This window comes from Etheostoma cragini, chromosome 17, assembly GCF_013103735.1.
Source record: "Etheostoma cragini isolate CJK2018 chromosome 17, CSU_Ecrag_1.0, whole genome shotgun sequence".
Classification (NCBI taxonomy): domain Eukaryota; kingdom Metazoa; phylum Chordata; class Actinopteri; order Perciformes; family Percidae; genus Etheostoma; species Etheostoma cragini.
Genome location: NC_048423.1, coordinates 13,279,295 through 13,296,855, shown reverse-complemented (window position 1 = coordinate 13,296,855; position 17,561 = coordinate 13,279,295). Strand labels below are relative to the sequence as shown.

The following is a 17,561-nucleotide window of genomic DNA, read 5'->3' as shown; positions in this document are numbered from 1 at the left end:
TTGACAGTAGTGTCTCCACCCTGCATACTGCTCCCACAGTTTTTTTAACTTGTAATTTTCTACCTATTACACCTGGATATTGTGTATCTTATTCTAAGTTGTTTCTCTTTCAGGCGTACAGGGCTGCCATGCAGACGCAATGGAGCTGGATTTTACAGCTCTGCTCATGTGTAGAACAGCATCTCAAGGAGAATGCTGTTTATTTTGAGGTGAGATGCTGCATGTTTTTTAGTCAGTACAGCAAAGTGCATCTTTTTGTCACATCTAACTTCTCGTTTGTTTCCTTCTTGCAGTTTTTCAGGGATGCCAAAGAATCCATGGACTACCTTAAGAGCCTGCAAGATGTCGTTCAAAGAAAATACACCTGTGATCAAACAAGCAGCCTACACAGAATGGAGGATCTCATTCAGGAGTCCATGGTAAAGTGATGAAAGATGTGTGCAATTGTTGAGATAGTTGTTAAATAAAAAATAATGTAAACTTTTTTGTTATGGCGTGTCCGTAGGATGAGAAAGAGCAGCTTCTTCAGTACCGAAGCTCTGTAGCTGGGTTAGTGGGCAGGGCCCAGAATATAGTGCAGCTCAGGCCCAGGAACCCTGAAAGCCCCGTGAGATCCTCCATCCCTGTCAAAGCCATCTGTGATTATCGTCAAATTGAGGTATACAGTTGTTCTCTACACCATATTACACCACTTTCAGTCTTCATTACAAAGTTGTATAGGAAATATATGTATGCTGTGTTTTTATCACAACTCTTTCAGATTACCATTTATAAAGAGGATGAGTGCGTATTGGCCAGTAACTCTCACCGGGCCAAGTGGAAAGTCATCAACCCAGCAGGGAATGAGGCCATGGTGCCCTCTGTGTGTTTCACTGTGCCTCCACCTAACAAAGAGGCTGTTGAAATGGCTACAAGGTGAGATGCTAGGATGCCAGGTTTTGGTTTGTGTCTGCAATATGTTATATTTTAAAGTAAAGTTTCTGAATGCATAGATGCTGGTGACCTGAGTTTCTTGGGATAAATCATTTGTCTTTTGCTTTTCCTGCAGAATTGAGCAGTTATACCAGAACGTCCTGGCACTGTGGCACCACTCCCACATCAACATGAAGAGTGTGGTGTCTTGGCATTATCTAACGGCTGATATACGAGCCATCCGCAACTGGAACGTGGCCTCAGTATGTTTGAATTATTATGTTTTCTACCTCCCAATTTTCAACAACAGCAGATGACTATTAATGAAAATCTGGCTCAGTTTTGATGATCATTCTAGGTAAAAATGCAAAGTGCATGTTTGTTTGATTCACACTTTTATTTCTCTGCAGATAAAAACCATGTTACAAGGTGAGCACCAGCAGGTCTTAAGCAACCTGCAGTCCCACTTTGATGAATTCCTGGAAGACAGCGAGGAGTCCCAGGTATTCACAGTGGCAGACTGTGCTCAGCTAGAGAGAGACGTTGCGGCCTGCAAGGAGTACTACCAGGAGCTACTCAGATCTGCAGAAAGAGGCAAGGCCCAGATTCCTTCTGGTCACACCCAACAGGGAGTTGCTGGTGTACATTGAACTCAACACGCAAGGGAAATACGTGGCTTTTTAAGCCTTAAGTTAATGACTTTTTTTGTAAGAGATGGTTAGCTTTGCTGTTAATGAAAAACACACACTGGTAGGTTGGTAATGTGTAGTTATAGTTTTTTTATAGGATGGAATTTCTGAAGAAAAAAATACAAAATAGCTATGTTATTTTATGTCACATAAGAGACAAATATACGTGTATACAAAAGTAATTTACATACATGTCCCCCCCCTTTTTAAATAATAAGTTCTCATCTTATTAAAGGCATTCCTAATTTGTGTATGACTTCACCTTAGCAGTGTATAAAATGTCCTTGATTTAGCTGAATTGCATCAGGTCCTACTCAACCTTACACTGCGATAATGATGCCACCTAGAGGTGAATTTGTGTCCTATCACTTGATGTGTGTGAGACCTAATGCAGATTTAACATTTCCTTTGTTTTATTGTGGTATTGTGAACTTTTACAATTACTATTTTTAACAGAACAAAACTGTCCTGTCACAGTTTGAAACTCAAAACATACTTTATGCTCTTACGTGATTATTTATTTTCCCCGGTAAACAGAGGAACACGAGGAGTCGGTGTACAATCATTACATCTCAGAAATACGCAACTTCCGAATGCATCTGGAGGCCCATGAAGAACACCTGATCAGGCAACTCCGCACACCGCTGGAGAGAGACGACCTGGAGCAGAGTCTGCAGCGCATCACGGATCATGAGGTACACGTCTGGGTACCAATAATCATTCAACACATTCAAGAACTTACTGGTGTTGTTATTTAAATCCTGATTTTTTTTACATGCCACTTTGTAGAAGAAGACAGCGGAGCTGAATAGACTGAAGGAGGACCTTGACGTGATGAAGGAGAAGTGTGAGCTGTTCCTCAGACAGGCTGCAGGTTCTCCATCTGTGCCAAAGCTTTCCTCTGAACTCACCGTCCTCATACAGAGCATGAGCCAAGTGTACTCCATGTCTTCCATTTATATGGACAAGTAAGACACTGCCTTCATTGTTTAGAAGTAATCATGGTTTCAATCATTTTTAGATAGATAGATATATGCCTTAAAAGTAGTTTGATGGACGGCATGCTCCCTTTGTGTTGCAGACTGAAAACAGTGAGCTTAGTGGTGAGGCACAGCCATAGTGCAGAGGTTCTGGTTAAGGCCTACGAATCCAAACTTTACGAGGAAGATGCTATGAACTCTGACGTCAAGTCCATTGAGACAGTCATTTCAACACTAAAGGTAATACAAATTTTCAATTTAACATTTCTCCAACATTGGCGGCGCTTTTTGTTCATTTTGAGTAACCATTCCTCTCTTTGATTATAGCAATGGCGGACAGAGATTGACGAGAAGCAGGGGGTGTTCCATGACATGGAGGATGAGCTGCAGAAAGCCCGAGTCATCAGCGACCGCATGTTTAAGGCACATAACGAGCGTGACTTTGATCTGGACTGGCACAAGGAGAAAGCTGATCAGCTGAGCGAGAGATGGCAGAACATTCACTCCCAAATTGATAGCAGGTTAGTGTTAATAATTCTTATATGTTTATTTTTTTCATTGCATCATAAGAAAAATTGCTCATTCACGATTACTGTTCAATTTCAGGCTGCGGGACCTGGATGGTATTAGCCAATCTCTGAAACACTATAGAGACTCCTACAGTTGTCTGGATGAATGGGTTAGAGAAATGGAAGCAGCACAACTAAAGGACCAAGAAAACAAACCTGAAGATAGCAAGGCACTGGCTGAGCTGTTGAACAAACACAAGGTAGGACAAGAGTTAACTTCTTCTTCACAATAAGGTGAAAACCTTATGCATGTACATATGTATACATTTTAAATGGAATGTCTTTCAGGTCCTTGTTGCAGAAATTGAACAAAAACAGGGCAGAATTGATGAGTGTCAGAAGTACTCAGAGCAGTACTCATCTGCCATTAAGGTCAGCTAATATATCTTACATTTTGTCATTGTCTCTCTGATATATGAGGTTAGCCGTTTGTGACATTCCCATTCCAGCTTTGTTGGGCAACGCCCAAGCTATGATCCAAAAAATAAACGTAAATTTAAAAGCACACAAATCTCTTTTTAGGATTATGAACTTCAGCTGATGACTTTCAGAGCAATGGTTGACTCCCAACACAAATCCCCTCTCAAGAAACGACGGATGCAGAGCTCTTCTGATGCCATTCAACAGGAGGTAAAACTGTTATTTAACTTTGGAAGGACAGGAACGGTGTGTTCTGTGTAGAGTACATCTCAATGACATACTTGCTTTTCTTAATGTCGCACAGTTTATGGATCTCCGAACCCGCTACACTGCTCTTGTGACTCTCATGACACAGTATGTGAAGTTTGCCAGTGAAACACTGAAGAGAACTGAAGACGAGGAGGTGAGAAATCCATATTTCAATACCTCCTGGCTTTCTGCATTTGCAGTAGGTTTTGCAGCGTATTTTAGAATTTTTGGGGCTATTTGGACGCTTAAACTTATAATGCCCGTTTAGCTTTGGCTTCTTATCAATGCATGATTTCTAGGTCTTCTGTTTTGCATCAACATATTTCACTGCCTCACTCAGTACTGAACATAAAATATTGCAGCAAACTGAATCACCTTCCTCCGAGGGTTGTTGTATTATCATAAATATTTATCTCATCACTACTGAAGACATTTTCCTCATTGTACAAAAGAAGTAAGAGTGGTGCATGTCTGCATGTACAATAACTTCTCATTGCTGGTGATGGTGACTTGATGGGAGGAAAGAGCCTTTTCTTTTTTTCTCATATTGGCTTTCTGTGGGAAAATAAAGCCTCTCCAGGAGTTTGTGTAGTTTTGTTGCGTAGTTGCTTAGTTTTGTAAGCATCGTTACTGACAAAGATGCAGTATAAAATCAGTGCTAGCAAGAAAATCTTAAATAAATCTAACATCTTGTTGATTAAATATGATTTCTAACCATCCACAATATTTCTGGAAAAACTGTGCAAATTGGAAATTCCTGGAGAGTGTTTAAAATTGCTGCAGCACTCTGGTTAGAAGATAAACAATCGTGCAATTTCAAAATAAACATGAAACCGTGGATGACTTATTTTGTTTGCATTATAGAAGAGAAGGGCTTTTGAGAGAGCAGAGAATACAAAAAGGACAGAGAGCATGGAGCTTCAAAAAACTGCAGGGGAAATAGAGATTAGTCATCTTAAGCAACGGGTCCAGGAACAGGAGGCTGTGCTGGTTGAAAGACAAGCACAGCTGGAAAAGTTGGAAGGAGAAGTAGCCACGCTACAGAAGACAATTGATGATCTAAGCTTTCAGAAATCACAGCTGGAGCATGACGTTAATCAGTATTCCACCAAGTTAGAAATAGCGGTAAAAGAAAAAGCTGCCAGTGAACAAGAATTAAGTAACACAAAGCAGTTAATTGAGCAGTCAGAGGCCAGGTGGTCTTTGGCTCAGAAGAACCTAAAGGATCCCTTAAAGAAAAGTACTGATGGCCAAGACCTTCATAAACAGAGTCCCAAATTTCAGAGAAAAATAAACATGGAGGAAAGTACTGAGGAACAGGTGCTAAGTCAAGTAAAGCCTAAAGAAAATGATCTGGCTCAGCAGCCTTTTTCATATGACAGTCAGTCGACAGTTGAAAGTGAGTCTGAGTCAACTGCAGTCAGACAAAATGACACAAGGATGGCAGATGTCCTGCAGCAGAAAATGGAGGAACTGATCCTGATCCAGAAGAGAGCGGAAATGGCTGAGGAGAAAGCACAAAGTTATAAAAATCTGTTGGATGACAGCAATAACAGACTGAAGAAACTTCAGATGGACATGGAAACTAAAAGGATCAACATGAGACAAAAATCAGATGACCTCCAGCAGGAAGCAAAGAACATGAAGAAATCCATCAATGAACTTCAAGAGGAAATCCGATCTCTCCAAAGAACAAAATCCTCATTGGAACACAACACGTTTTTCCAAAGCACTGAAGTTGAAGGCCTCAAAGAGCAGTTGAAGATCACACAAGCAGAACTGCATAAGAAAGGCACCATGGAGCAGGAAAATATTCACAAGATTAACAACTTGGAAGAAGAGCTAGCTTCCAAGCAGGCAGTAGTAGATCAGCTGAAGTTTAAATGCAATGAGCTGACACGTATGAATGTCTCATCTGATAGTAATATTAGAGGTCTTCAGATCCAGACAGAATCATTGGAAAAAGACAGATCATTTTCTGAACAGAAGATCAAGTCTTTAAAGAGCGAAATAGAGAGCTGGAAACAGCAGCTTCAAACAGCCAAGGAAGAAAACAACTTAATGCAGAGATCTGAGCAGGCGTCGCAGCTCAAGAGTAAAAACCTTGAATCGGAACTTAAAAAAAGTGAATTAGTTACTTCTCAGTTGCAGCAAAGGGTAGAGGAGTTAAAACAGGTAAATATGGAGATGGAAAATAATCTGAAGAATTTAAGAGCTAAACTTGATCAGGTGACAATGGAAATTGAGAGCAAGGATCAGCAAATTAAAATATTCAAGTCTCAGGTGGAGGGCACTAAATCACAGGTTAAAATTATTGAGGAGGAACTAAATAAGAAATCTCAGACCTCCCATGAGCTTCAAATGAAACTTCAAGATTATAGTGAGGAGGTGAGGCAAATGACTGGACTGCAACAGAATATCCAAACACTTCATTCAAAAATTGCCAATTGTGAGAAAGAAATAACAACTCTGAAATCAGAACTGGAGTCAGCGTTTGATGAGAAGAATTCTGCAAATCAAAAGATCCACATGCAAAATGCTGAAATCAGTAATTTGAACATGATGCTAAAAATCCGAAATGCAGAACTGCATAAAGAATCCGCAGAGTGTCATAAACATCTTAATAGAGTCAAGGCATTAGAAGACCAGCTATTCAAACATAAGCACATTACTAAAGGGTTAACTGGCAGCTCAGAGAAAATGACAGAAAACCTAAATCAGGAGTTGTTTGCTCTACAAAATGACAAGAGAGCATCAGACAGAAATGTAGAGAACTTGAATGTTAAACTCTTGGAGCTCAGCGCTTCCCTACAAAGAACCAAAGATGAATTGTTGAAAGAGACCAGAGAAAGAAAAGTCAAAGAATCAAAAATATTGCAGATGGAGAGTGAGCTTCAGAAAAGTAAAGTAACAATGAAAGAAGTAATGTTGAGTTCTGACAAATCTCAGTTGAATCTGCAACATGAAAATACTATCCTTAAGAAGGAGAAAGCTGAGGCGCTAGAGAAAAGCATTTTGTTGGGATCCGAAGTCAGAATGCTGAAAGAAAAGCTGCAGCGCACCCAAACTGAAGCTGAACAAAAGCAAAATGAAAACTCTGTCCTTCAGCTGAGGTCCCAGAAGATGGAAGAACAACTTGAAAAGTGCAAGAAAATGCTAGATGACTTAAAAAGTAAACTAGAACTTCAGAAAGAGGGCTATGAGAGGCAGTTGTTGCTAGTGCAGACTGAAATAGAGAAAAAACTTATTTTACTTAAATCTGAAATTTCAAGTGAAAGCGGGAAATCACAACAGCATTCACATAGCGCAGAATTAGCAGAGATGCTAAACAAGTATTTCAAACAGGATGTCAAACAAACCACTGCAAATACCTTGGACCAGCAGCTGCAACTGCAGGTCAAAGTAGACAAACTGCAGCAAGAAAGAACACAGCTCGGACAAGACCTCTCAAATGCAAAATCACAGATTGCCCAACTTGAGGAAGACAGACTTAAGCTGAACTCAAATGTAAGCGCTTTACAAAGCCTTTGCAATGAACGGTCAAATGAGTTAGCTAAGATAACAGACAGTGAGTGGAAACTGACATGGAAGGAAAACAAAACGAGATCTCTTCAGGAACAGCTAGAGGTGAAAAGTCTACAGGAAAAGCTGTTGGCGCTGGGGGTCGGGATAAATACTGATAAACAGAAGATAAACAAACAGGAAATCCTTGAAGCCAGTTACTATCCAAAAGACAACAAGGCTGCTTTGTTGAAGACAGAACATACAGTGAGGCAGAAGATGGTGCCCTCTTCTGAAAGTGCAAAATGCAACCTGGAGGACAAGATTCTCAAAATGAAAGTGTCCTCAGAGGTATGGATGAAGTTAGTTAAGCAATACTGCAGCACAATATTATTGGTATAAGAAGATTTAAATGTAATACAGTTTCACGAATTATTTATTTTTAACTATTCATTACAATATTTAGCCATTGTAGTTATCTGTATCAGTGAACTTTAGTCCTCTGTAACTTAAAAGTTCTTCCAATGTCACATCTACAGATGGCCACAATGGAGAAAGAACATATTCTTGAAGGACAGACACAAGTCCAACAAGACAAAATGGAAGTCACTCACAGCCAAAGCCTTTATGATTCACCAACAAAGAAAACCTTAAATTGCTCTACTTCTCAAACTCCGATTCTCCCACAAAAACACAGCACGCAAGATGTGACCCACAAGAGCCAAATCAAGCCTGATGAGCCCATGACTGTGACAACACATGGATACATGGCTCTGTGTGGACTAACAGACCAACGCCCAAGTGAAACACATAGCATCACTAAGACAAGAAAGTATCAGATTGAAGAGACATGTGAAAGTGTAAACACATCAAACAGTGAGGAGAAACTGAGTGTGATATATTCAACTTCCCAAAAACACCCAGAACTCAAAGGCAGCCTGAGTATTCAAAACTTAATCAAGTTTAAACTCTTAGATAAAGAGGTTCTGGGTAGGTTTGAGATGGGTCTCATCACAACGGAAGAGGTGCAAGCATTGCTTGCTAAGTACACTGTTAAACCAACTATTATTGCCGGAGTTTATGTGGAGTCAAGTAAGAAAAAGATATCCTTCCTAGAAGCTGCTGAGAAGGGCTTCTTAGCAAAGACGTACGCTCTTGAGTTCCTGGAGGCTCAGGCTGCCACAGGAAGCCTCACAGATCTGGACACAGGGCAAACACACTCAGTTGTTGAGGCTTTAGAGAGAGGTATTGTAGAGAGAGGGCTGAAAGATAAACTGATGGAGGCTCAGAAAGCTTTTAGTGGCTACAACCATGCTGGCAGAAAGCTATCTGTGTTTCAGGCAATGGAGGAAAGGATTCTCGATAGATACAAAGGCAAGAAGATCCTTGAGGTCCAGGTAGCTACTGGAGGACTGATCAACCCAGAGATTGGTGTCAGGGTGCCGGCTAGCATTGCTGTTGATCAGGGTCTTTTAAACAAGGAGACTCTACAGAGTTTGTATGATCCAGTCAGTAACCCCAAAGGTTTTCACAACCCTGACAGTGGACAGAAAGCATACTACTCTGAAATACTGAAGGCATGCCTTTACGACACCAATGGTGGTGTGTTTCTCTTCCCATTTGGTGAGAAACATCTAACTAACACTTCTCCCACAAGTTCTCATAGAGTGTCTGTTGTCAGCACCAACTGTGGCATCGAAATGTCCGCTTACGAAGCATTCAAGGGGAGACACATTGACAACAGGACGTATCTGTTTCTTTCACAGCAGGAAAGTGAATGGCAGGAAAAGTCCATAGTTGACCCCAATGGAAGCCCACTTCACATCATAACTGATGTCAAAAGTGGCCGACAACTTTGTCTAGAGTCCGCTCTAAGTCAGAGGTTTCTTGAAATATCTGAGCTTGAAAGCTATCGCATTGGGCTTCTTAGCATCTATGAGATTGCGGATACCATATTTTCAAGAATGGTTGTTGTGGAAGATGTTAATAGCCCCATTGCTGGTCTCTGGGACATCACTCAGAGGAAGAGGCTGTCAGTTCTTCAAGGTTTTCAACAGGGCTTAACTGATAGAGCCACGGCTTTAAGGCTGTTGGAGGCCCAGGCCTGCACTGGAGGTATTTGCGACCCCTCTTCAGGGGAGAAAGTTACTCTCTCTGAGGCTCTCAAAAGAGGTCTTTTAGATGAGGCTTTGAATCAGCAGCTCCAACAGTTTGAGCAGGTGTTTAATGGCATTGTTCACCCCAAGACTTCAAAGACTTTGTCCATCCCCCAGGCTGTCCAGGAAAATCTCATCCCAAAGGATGTCGGTTTTCGCTGTATCGAATTCCAGCTTCTGACTGGAGGATTGATAAACTCTGACACTCGCGATAGAGTCTCACTTGAAGAAGTCATTCAGAGTGGCCTGGTTGACAAAGCAACAGCCGCTGTACTCAAAGATGAGAGGTTCCACACTAAAAGCCTCACCTGTCCTAAGTCCAAGAGAAAAATAACGTTCAGGGAGGCACTTGAAAGAAGTGTGTACGACTGCCACACGGGGTTAAGGTTACTGGACGCTACAAAAATACATGGTTTTGGAGCCAAATCAACATTTCATTATGTTTGGGCATATAAGTAACAAACATTTGTAAATATATGCCTGTCCATTGCATAAAAGCAATATGCAAAAGTTGCAAATGTGTTTTTTTTGTGTTTGACTGTGAAGTTAGCTTGACTTCACTGCTGAATGTTTTATTTTTGGTTTACACACATTTAAATGGGGTTGATACTACTGACAATGGTTCTTAAGCTTTGGTGTTTTAAGTCTGACTATGCATGTATTTTGACAAAGCCCCTCCCTTTTAGGATTCCCTCCTAGTGTTTTTTGTAAGAAAGCTAACAATCTTGTCAAAAACAATCTGTTTCAATTGTAGAGATCTGTTGATGAGGAGAAGAGAGAGCATGGTGATAAAGTTAGCAAACTATTGCAGTGGATGTCCAATGTGAAACAGACCCCGAAAAATGATGGAAATGCTCTGAAAGATAGCAATGCCAACACAGATGCTTCTAGTAAGCCCCAGGTAAATAATGTGTATTGTTTTTGGTGTTTTCTGGCGTGTTCTTTTATTAATATCCTGCCACGTATTTGTTGTACATGAGAAAATGCTTTGGTTTAACGGGAAATTGTATTTTTCTACTCAAAATGATATTGCAGCCTTCTTTTGCTCTCACAGTGTATGATTTCAAATAAAAACACACTGTTTACTTTCTGATTTATGTAATCTATATGTTTTACACTATAGGTAGTGGTTGTAATTTCCTTCATCATATCCTCTGTGCACAAAAAGATGGTTAATATTATAGATTGTTTTAATATATTTGATTATTTCAATCACCCCCAACGGATTCAATAACAACTAATGTTGCACAAGCACTCACATTTCAGAACAACCTCAGTGACTAATAAATGATTTCAGTCCAACAGGATATTGAAATATATAAACACCTTTCAGAGTTGACAAATGCATTACACACAATGCAAAACTGACTTTATTCCCAAAAAAATTTGAAATTTCCCTACTGTATATTCAGTTAGTTTGGTGATCCTGGAGAGATGGGTTGTCTTTGATGGTTGACAGAATTCAGAATTCATCTATAGATAGATAGATTCATTATTAGACTGGCATTGCAGTCATGTTAAATGTAGTAATATTAATGAAATGTTTGATTCTTATTAATTAGGTTCAGGATTTTAGTACGCAAAAATGTGTCAGTAAGGTTTATTTAATACAAATATTTTATTGTTTACATTTTTTGTACATTATGTACAAAAATATAAAAGCATCTACAATGTATTAATGACAGCTTTGGACTTCCTGTTATATGTTTTTTATTGTATTTTGTCAGGGAATTAAACAGTTCCTACGAAATTCTGATATTCTGGCCCACCATGTAAGACAGTGAAAGAAAAATGACCTCAAAAATAAATCTACTCCTTTTTGACACATTCTGAACATTTTAAATTGGACAAATTCTATCATTATTGCGTAGCTGTTTAATTGAATTGCATTATTTTGTGCAGGGGTTAATTTTTAAGTTAGTCACGGGTGTGCAGTATGTCTTCATTCATTAATATTTTTATATAAGAATTAAAAAATATAATTTAGTATTTAAACAACTCCAGTGTGTGCATAAGTGGCAGTAATAGTGGGTCTAGGACACACATATTGGTGACTACAACATTATTTGAAAACCGTAGTCATACAAAAGTTAAGAGGAGCAATTGTACTGCATATAAAGTATTAATACGCCACTGTTTGATGTTCTAGGTATCAGTTGAGGAAATGGTCACTAAGAAGGAACAAATTGCAGAAGCACTAAGGGCCACACAGATGATGCTGATCAAGCACAGTGACAAGTAGGTGCTGCGACTGTGACCCACATGCACAATGCTTAGTCCACCTTTTAGAGTCTCAGCCTCATTCTTTGTCTTTTGTTTTACAGAATGACCGAAGAGGAAAGAGGAAAGGCCCAGGAGCAGCTGAAGGCGCTCAATGAGGCCTACAGTGAACTCTCCCAACATTGTTCAGATCAGACAACCTCTGCAGAAGAGGTTGGACACAAGGCTGTTTTGATGTGTGTCTTAAGATGTGTTAGAAAACAGTGCCACCTGATGTTCAGCTGCATGACTAACCTTCTTCCTCTCCTCCCTAGTACAGTGTGAGCAGTTGTCTTTTGCATCTTTCTCTCTTTTGATTCTCTTACATTTGGAACAGAAAATAAGATTTATTCAGTTAAAGCCCAAAAGATCAGAGTATGCTGTGAACATGCTTAGTTGCGCCCGGCTTTGGTCTGACATTTCTCCTTTATGAATGTGCTTGACTTAAGAAGTCAACAGGATAACAGATATGACACATAACCCTTTACCTACAGTGATGTGACTAACTACCCTCTTTTTGCAAGATGCTGGATACTGCATCCTCAGATGCATGATAGCTTTGAATGTATTATCCATCGCTCTCCTGTTGCAAGCCTGATGCAGTCTTGCACTTGTGCACATGGTGTTTTAACATGTCCATATTTGTCTGGTGGTGAGTATACAATTTGTCTTGCTTTTGAATACTTGCAATACGCAAATTTGACTCATAATAGATAATACAGATTTTGTTGCTGAAAGCAGTTCTGTAATTTGTTAAATTTTCAATTTCTTTAGGATTTAAAACCCAGTGATGCAGAGGTTGGGACCAGAACCATAAGTGGCCCGATCAATCGGATAACTGGGGTCACCCTCCCAGAGGCCCAACTGGTAAACTCCAACCTTTTTCAGTCTGAGCCGCATGTCTGTCTAAACCCGGACGATGCTTTCAAACAAGATCTCATTTATAAATCTACCCTGAACCACTTGCCGAAATTCAACGAAGCAAGCAAGTGCATTCATAGTTCACATGTTTCTTCTGTGTCACTCTCTGACATAGCAGCAGCTAGGGAAGGGGCCACGTGTGAAGACCCGATCATCAAGATGATAGAGGTGAAGGAAGTCAGTGATGGATTGGAGGTGTGCTACACGGGGGACACACTGACCCTGGAGAGGGCTTTTCAGTGTGGTTTGATACCTGCTTCTGTCTATGTAGAAATTCTGCAGAGGCAAAAGACTAGTCAGTATATAATGAGTCCCAGAGCTGCTGAAGATGTGCCACTCTTAGAGCCTGTGCTCGAGGTTGAACCTGGCGAGGTCAATAGACTGATATTTAAGTGCCTCAGCAGGAATAAATCACTGACTTCAGGGAGGGATATTAACACTTTGAGGTATTTTTGTGATGGTGTAAATGATCAGGAGACCATGTCAGAGGATGGTGTGGGGGGTGGGCTAAAAGTGGATGCAGCCGTTCAGTGTGATTTGATGAGCTCTAGCAGCACACTCATTGTGCTTGAAAATCAGCAGCAGTTTATGGGACTTGTGTTGCCTTCTTCTGGGGAAATCCAAACCATGTCTACCTCATTCCAGTTTGACCAACAAATCACCACTGATGAGTTTACCAGCACACTGTTAAGTAATGGGGAGAAAATAGCAGCTTTTTACATTCCAGAAAATTCAGAGGTGGTCGACATCACCACCGCCATTCAGAATGGTTTCATTGACATTTATACAGCAGAGGTTTTAAAATCTATAGGGATTCCTGATGTGTTTCCTGATCTTGATCACCTTAATGAAAAGTTTTCATCTTGGCTGATGTACAGAACACTCACAGTTGATGGATGCTATCATGCTGCAGATTGCTTAAAAGTTGATAACATCCCTACTCAAACAGAGGCAAAGCAGCTATTCATCTCCTACCTAATGTTGAACAGTTACATAGATCCCGAATCTGGGCAGCGGGTCCTAATACTTGATAGACAGCTGAGTAGAATGGTTAACATTTTTCTCAATGATTCAATATTTTCTGAAAACAATGAAAAAAATTTAACTTCTCTGGCTTTAAATGTGGGTGAGCTTTCAGAACAGGCAGATTTAGAGATACCACTGCAAATAAATGAGGAAACAGAGGAGTTCATTAAAAACACACGGCACACATTTGATCCTCACGATTTTGTTTCCTCAGTAAATGGAAGAATTAGTTTCAATGAAAAAACATGCGCAGATGAAGAGGCTCTAAAACAGGAATTGTTAGTAGATGATGATGACATTGACATGGATACCACAGAGCCTGGTGTAGCGCAGGAAACTTTGTGTCAAAACAACACATATTGGACCAAGTCAGATCAATTTCCAGATTGTGAAAATAGTTTCCAAATTGAAGATGGAGTTACTGACAGTAAAGGTTTTGGTATGCCAGGGACCTCAGTTCTTCAAACTGGATGCTTTGTAAACAGAACAAATGTTGGATCACCGTCAAGGATGTTTGACCCTGAGGGTTCAGTAGAATTGTGCTGTCAGACACTACCGTACTACGATGCTGGGTCGCTTTGTAGTGAATCAGAAGGTGCGGATATTATCCAAGAACAGTTGTTATGCTCTGGGGACGTGTTAGTTTACAAAGCGCAAGACTATGCAACTCCTCTCCTGAAAGCACAAATGGATGAAGGAGACATTTTACCAGTAGATGTTACGTCTGGGAAGCGTTATGACCTGGAGGCAGCTGTCAGTCAAGGCCTAGTTGACCAGACGACAATTTTGCTTGACTTACAGTCAGATGCAAAAGGAAGTGTTTTAGGAGATGATGATGAAACAATGACTGTTTTAAAACAGCCAGTTCCAGATGGATCCAAATCCTCAAATACTGCTCTTTGTAAAATTGAACCACAGAGCCTGTTGAGGTCTGGTTGCACCATTACTTACAGTGAGTCTGGATCAGTTAAAGATGACTGTGTTGACTTATACCCCGAAGACAGCAGTTACCCAGAGGAAAACCGCACTCACGTCATCCCTGATTGTCATAATCTGCATTCAAATAATACTAATGAAGCTTCAAACCCGCCGACGGAGGGTAAGGCCATGATGCTTGATCTGAGTAATTACAAGGCTGATAAGAAAGACATAGAGAGTGAAAAAGGAGGTGCAGAGGTAGATTGTGAGACAACAGGAAATGTAGAAGAGCTGAGTAATTATCTCCGTCATTCCCCTCTCTCAGTCAGTGGTCCCAGGTCTCTGATGATCTCACCTGCCTCATGGAGTCCGGTTTCTGCAGAGTGTATTCATCATTCATGTGACAGTGACTCACAGGGTGTAATCAATAACCAACCGACAGAAACAGCTGTTGTGATAGAAAACGCTGCTCCCACTACCCAGTTACGTCCATCTAGTCTGAGTGACAGAACTGAAGAGTTCAGCACTGATCCAGAAAGCCAGACTCAATATGCCACTTATACAGATCACTCTAAATCGGACAGCTCACCTATTGATAATGTTTTTTTCATTGCGGGATATGATGCCCAGTTGGAAAATCAGACAGTTAGCGAGAGTGAATTATGCACGTCTTCATCACACTGCAATGTGTTGTCTGAGGAAAGTAGAACGGAGAATGACACAAGCGCAGTTCAGTCACCTTTGGACGGCGAGCCAACTCTAAGAATAGATTACTCATCGCCCAGAGATTTGGTTGAAAGTGCAGTCATCACAGAGTCAAGGGGTAATGGTAACTATGACAACAACATCACAAAAGATGGCAGCAGAATCACATTACATCAGCAAGCAGGATTTCGTTCAGAAAGTGATTTTAGCGTTGGATCTGAGCTCAGCTGCTCTCAAACTGGTCAGAGTGTGCTTGTCGGGGAGAGATGTCCACAGTCACCCGTTGTTTCTGATGATGTCACTGCAGCAAATGCTATCAATCTTAAGTGTTTTGATACCGAAGTTTCAGAGTACTACACTCCAACTGGCACCAGAGTATTTCTTGAAACAGGACTTGCTGATGAAGATGTGTCAGGTTCACAGCACAGTGATGTAGAAGATGTTGAGTTAAGCATAGGCATCCTTTCCCCAGAGAGGCAACATGAGGACATTTTTACGGTTATAGATATGGAACAGATCTCTGTGTTGACAAATGCACAGACAGGAGAGACAAGTGATAAAGAAAATGCTGGTATTTATGGAAATGCATCAGAACTTAACTTAGAACAGTCTGAATCTACAAGTGGAGTAAGGTTAGGATCGGATATTCTACCAGAGAAAGAAAGGTTAGATGTGGGTTCTTCTGAGCATCCCCAAGTACATACAGATGATGGATGGCTGATACGGCAGGAAGAGAAAGTCAGTGAAAAGACACAGCAGTCTGATGCTCCAAATATCCAGCTGCAACTGCTACAACTTCTCAAGACTGTTTCCTTAAGCCAAGACTTTTCAGTGCTTCAGGAAGTGATGGACACTCTAAACAGTGCCCTGGGAGGGGACTCCCTGCGGGGTGACTCCCTGGAGGAACGGCGGCACACACTGGAGAGCATCAAGGAGGAGAGCTCAGAGGGAGAAGATGAGGGCTCAGCAGAAGCTGACTCGGGTGTCTGCCGCTCTGCTAGTCACCAACCGTCCCCTCAGTCGTGTGGCAGCTCAGACGCCTGCAAAGTTGAGAAGGTTAAAAATTAATACATTTCATGTTAGTGGTAAGCTCACCCCTGCCTTCAGTTTTTGATCTAAGTACATCTCTTCTGTTTTTTTTTCTTTCCCTCAGCTGTTCTCCATCCAGGATTATTTGGAGTGTGTTGGGAGACTGCAGGATCACGCTGATGTTTTGGAAGATGTCAGAAAAGACCTTTTAATCCAGGAACCTGTGGGGAACAACATGGAGGAACTGCAGATTCAAATAGAGGATTTTCAGGTTAAAAATTACTAATATCAAACAATATTACATGTTCATAATTTTTCACTTATGTAATTAGAATTATGCATTAGCTCCTAACCAAATGTCCCTTGTTATCCAGTCGCTGGAGTCCCAATTTTCTAGGCTGGCTAGTGTTTTAACAGCAGATATGGAGAAAGCCAAACACCTCGTGAATTCTGCTGATGAGAATATTCCCATACAAATCCACCAAGATCTAGCCTCGACTTATGAAGATTTAGAGCCAAATTTTACAGCTGTTTCCCAAATGTGTGCAGAAAGGAGTCACTCCCTAATTCAATCAATGAAAACTGGAAAGGTCAGTGTTCATTTCTATTGATTAAAATACAATGATATAACGGTTGCATCAGCTATTGACTACGTAAATGTGATTTTAGGTACACTTGGAATCAACGTACCAGAAACATCTAGGTGATCTTCATGAACTCATGGGCCTCATCCAAAACAACTTAAAAATGTGTGACATGGATCCTAACCCATGTGATGTGGACACACTGAAACATTTACTTCAACAGAACAGGGTATTTTTAAATAAATATGTAATTAAAAACATCCAATATTCACAGTAACTACCAAAATTTACTCTGCTTATTTCCCTTTTCTTCCAGGACACGGAGAGCAGTCTGCTAAAAGAAGCTAGGATCAAATTAGAGGATGTCACATTTGATATCCAGTGCTTTATTTCTGAGCACGCTCAGTTTCTGAGTCCAACTCAGAGCAGCTTCCTCCTCAAGTTCCTCAGCACCACTCAACGAGCATTCAGGGATCAGACAGAGAGGCTTGTTACCCAGAGGAGCGCCTTAGATGTCCTACTGGACACCAGGGAGAGGGAGAGCCAGGACAAGGTCTGCCTGTAGATGTACTACAAATATCAAAAATGTTTACCTAAAAAACAACAACTGTACATGTTTGGTGGGCTTGATAATGAATGCTTA

The 17,561-nt window shown here is 40.7% G+C and overlaps 1 protein-coding gene across 20 annotated transcripts in view; it reads left to right on the top strand.

Annotated features, from left to right (window-relative positions):
- The window catches only part of dst (dystonin), a 107,433-nt gene that overhangs the window by 43,890 nt on the left and 45,982 nt on the right, over nt 1–17,561 (top strand). For all 20 annotated transcript variants that reach the window (XM_034898743.1, XM_034898751.1, XM_034898746.1 and 17 more), the window contains 17 exons: nt 114–209; nt 294–419; nt 506–658; nt 761–915; nt 1,049–1,175; nt 1,323–1,506; nt 2,139–2,296; nt 2,391–2,569; nt 2,683–2,821; nt 2,909–3,102; nt 3,188–3,350; nt 3,439–3,522; nt 3,673–3,780; nt 3,875–3,973; nt 10,231–10,377; nt 11,626–11,714; nt 11,801–11,909. In XM_034898743.1, coding sequence (XP_034754634.1) covers nt 114–209; nt 294–419; nt 506–658; nt 761–915; nt 1,049–1,175; nt 1,323–1,506; nt 2,139–2,296; nt 2,391–2,569; nt 2,683–2,821; nt 2,909–3,102; nt 3,188–3,350; nt 3,439–3,522; nt 3,673–3,780; nt 3,875–3,973; nt 10,231–10,377; nt 11,626–11,714; nt 11,801–11,909 — 2,310 coding nt within the window. The remainder of the gene's footprint in view (nt 1–113; nt 210–293; nt 420–505; nt 659–760; nt 916–1,048; nt 1,176–1,322; nt 1,507–2,138; nt 2,297–2,390; nt 2,570–2,682; nt 2,822–2,908; nt 3,103–3,187; nt 3,351–3,438; nt 3,523–3,672; nt 3,781–3,874; nt 3,974–10,230; nt 10,378–11,625; nt 11,715–11,800; nt 11,910–17,561) is intronic.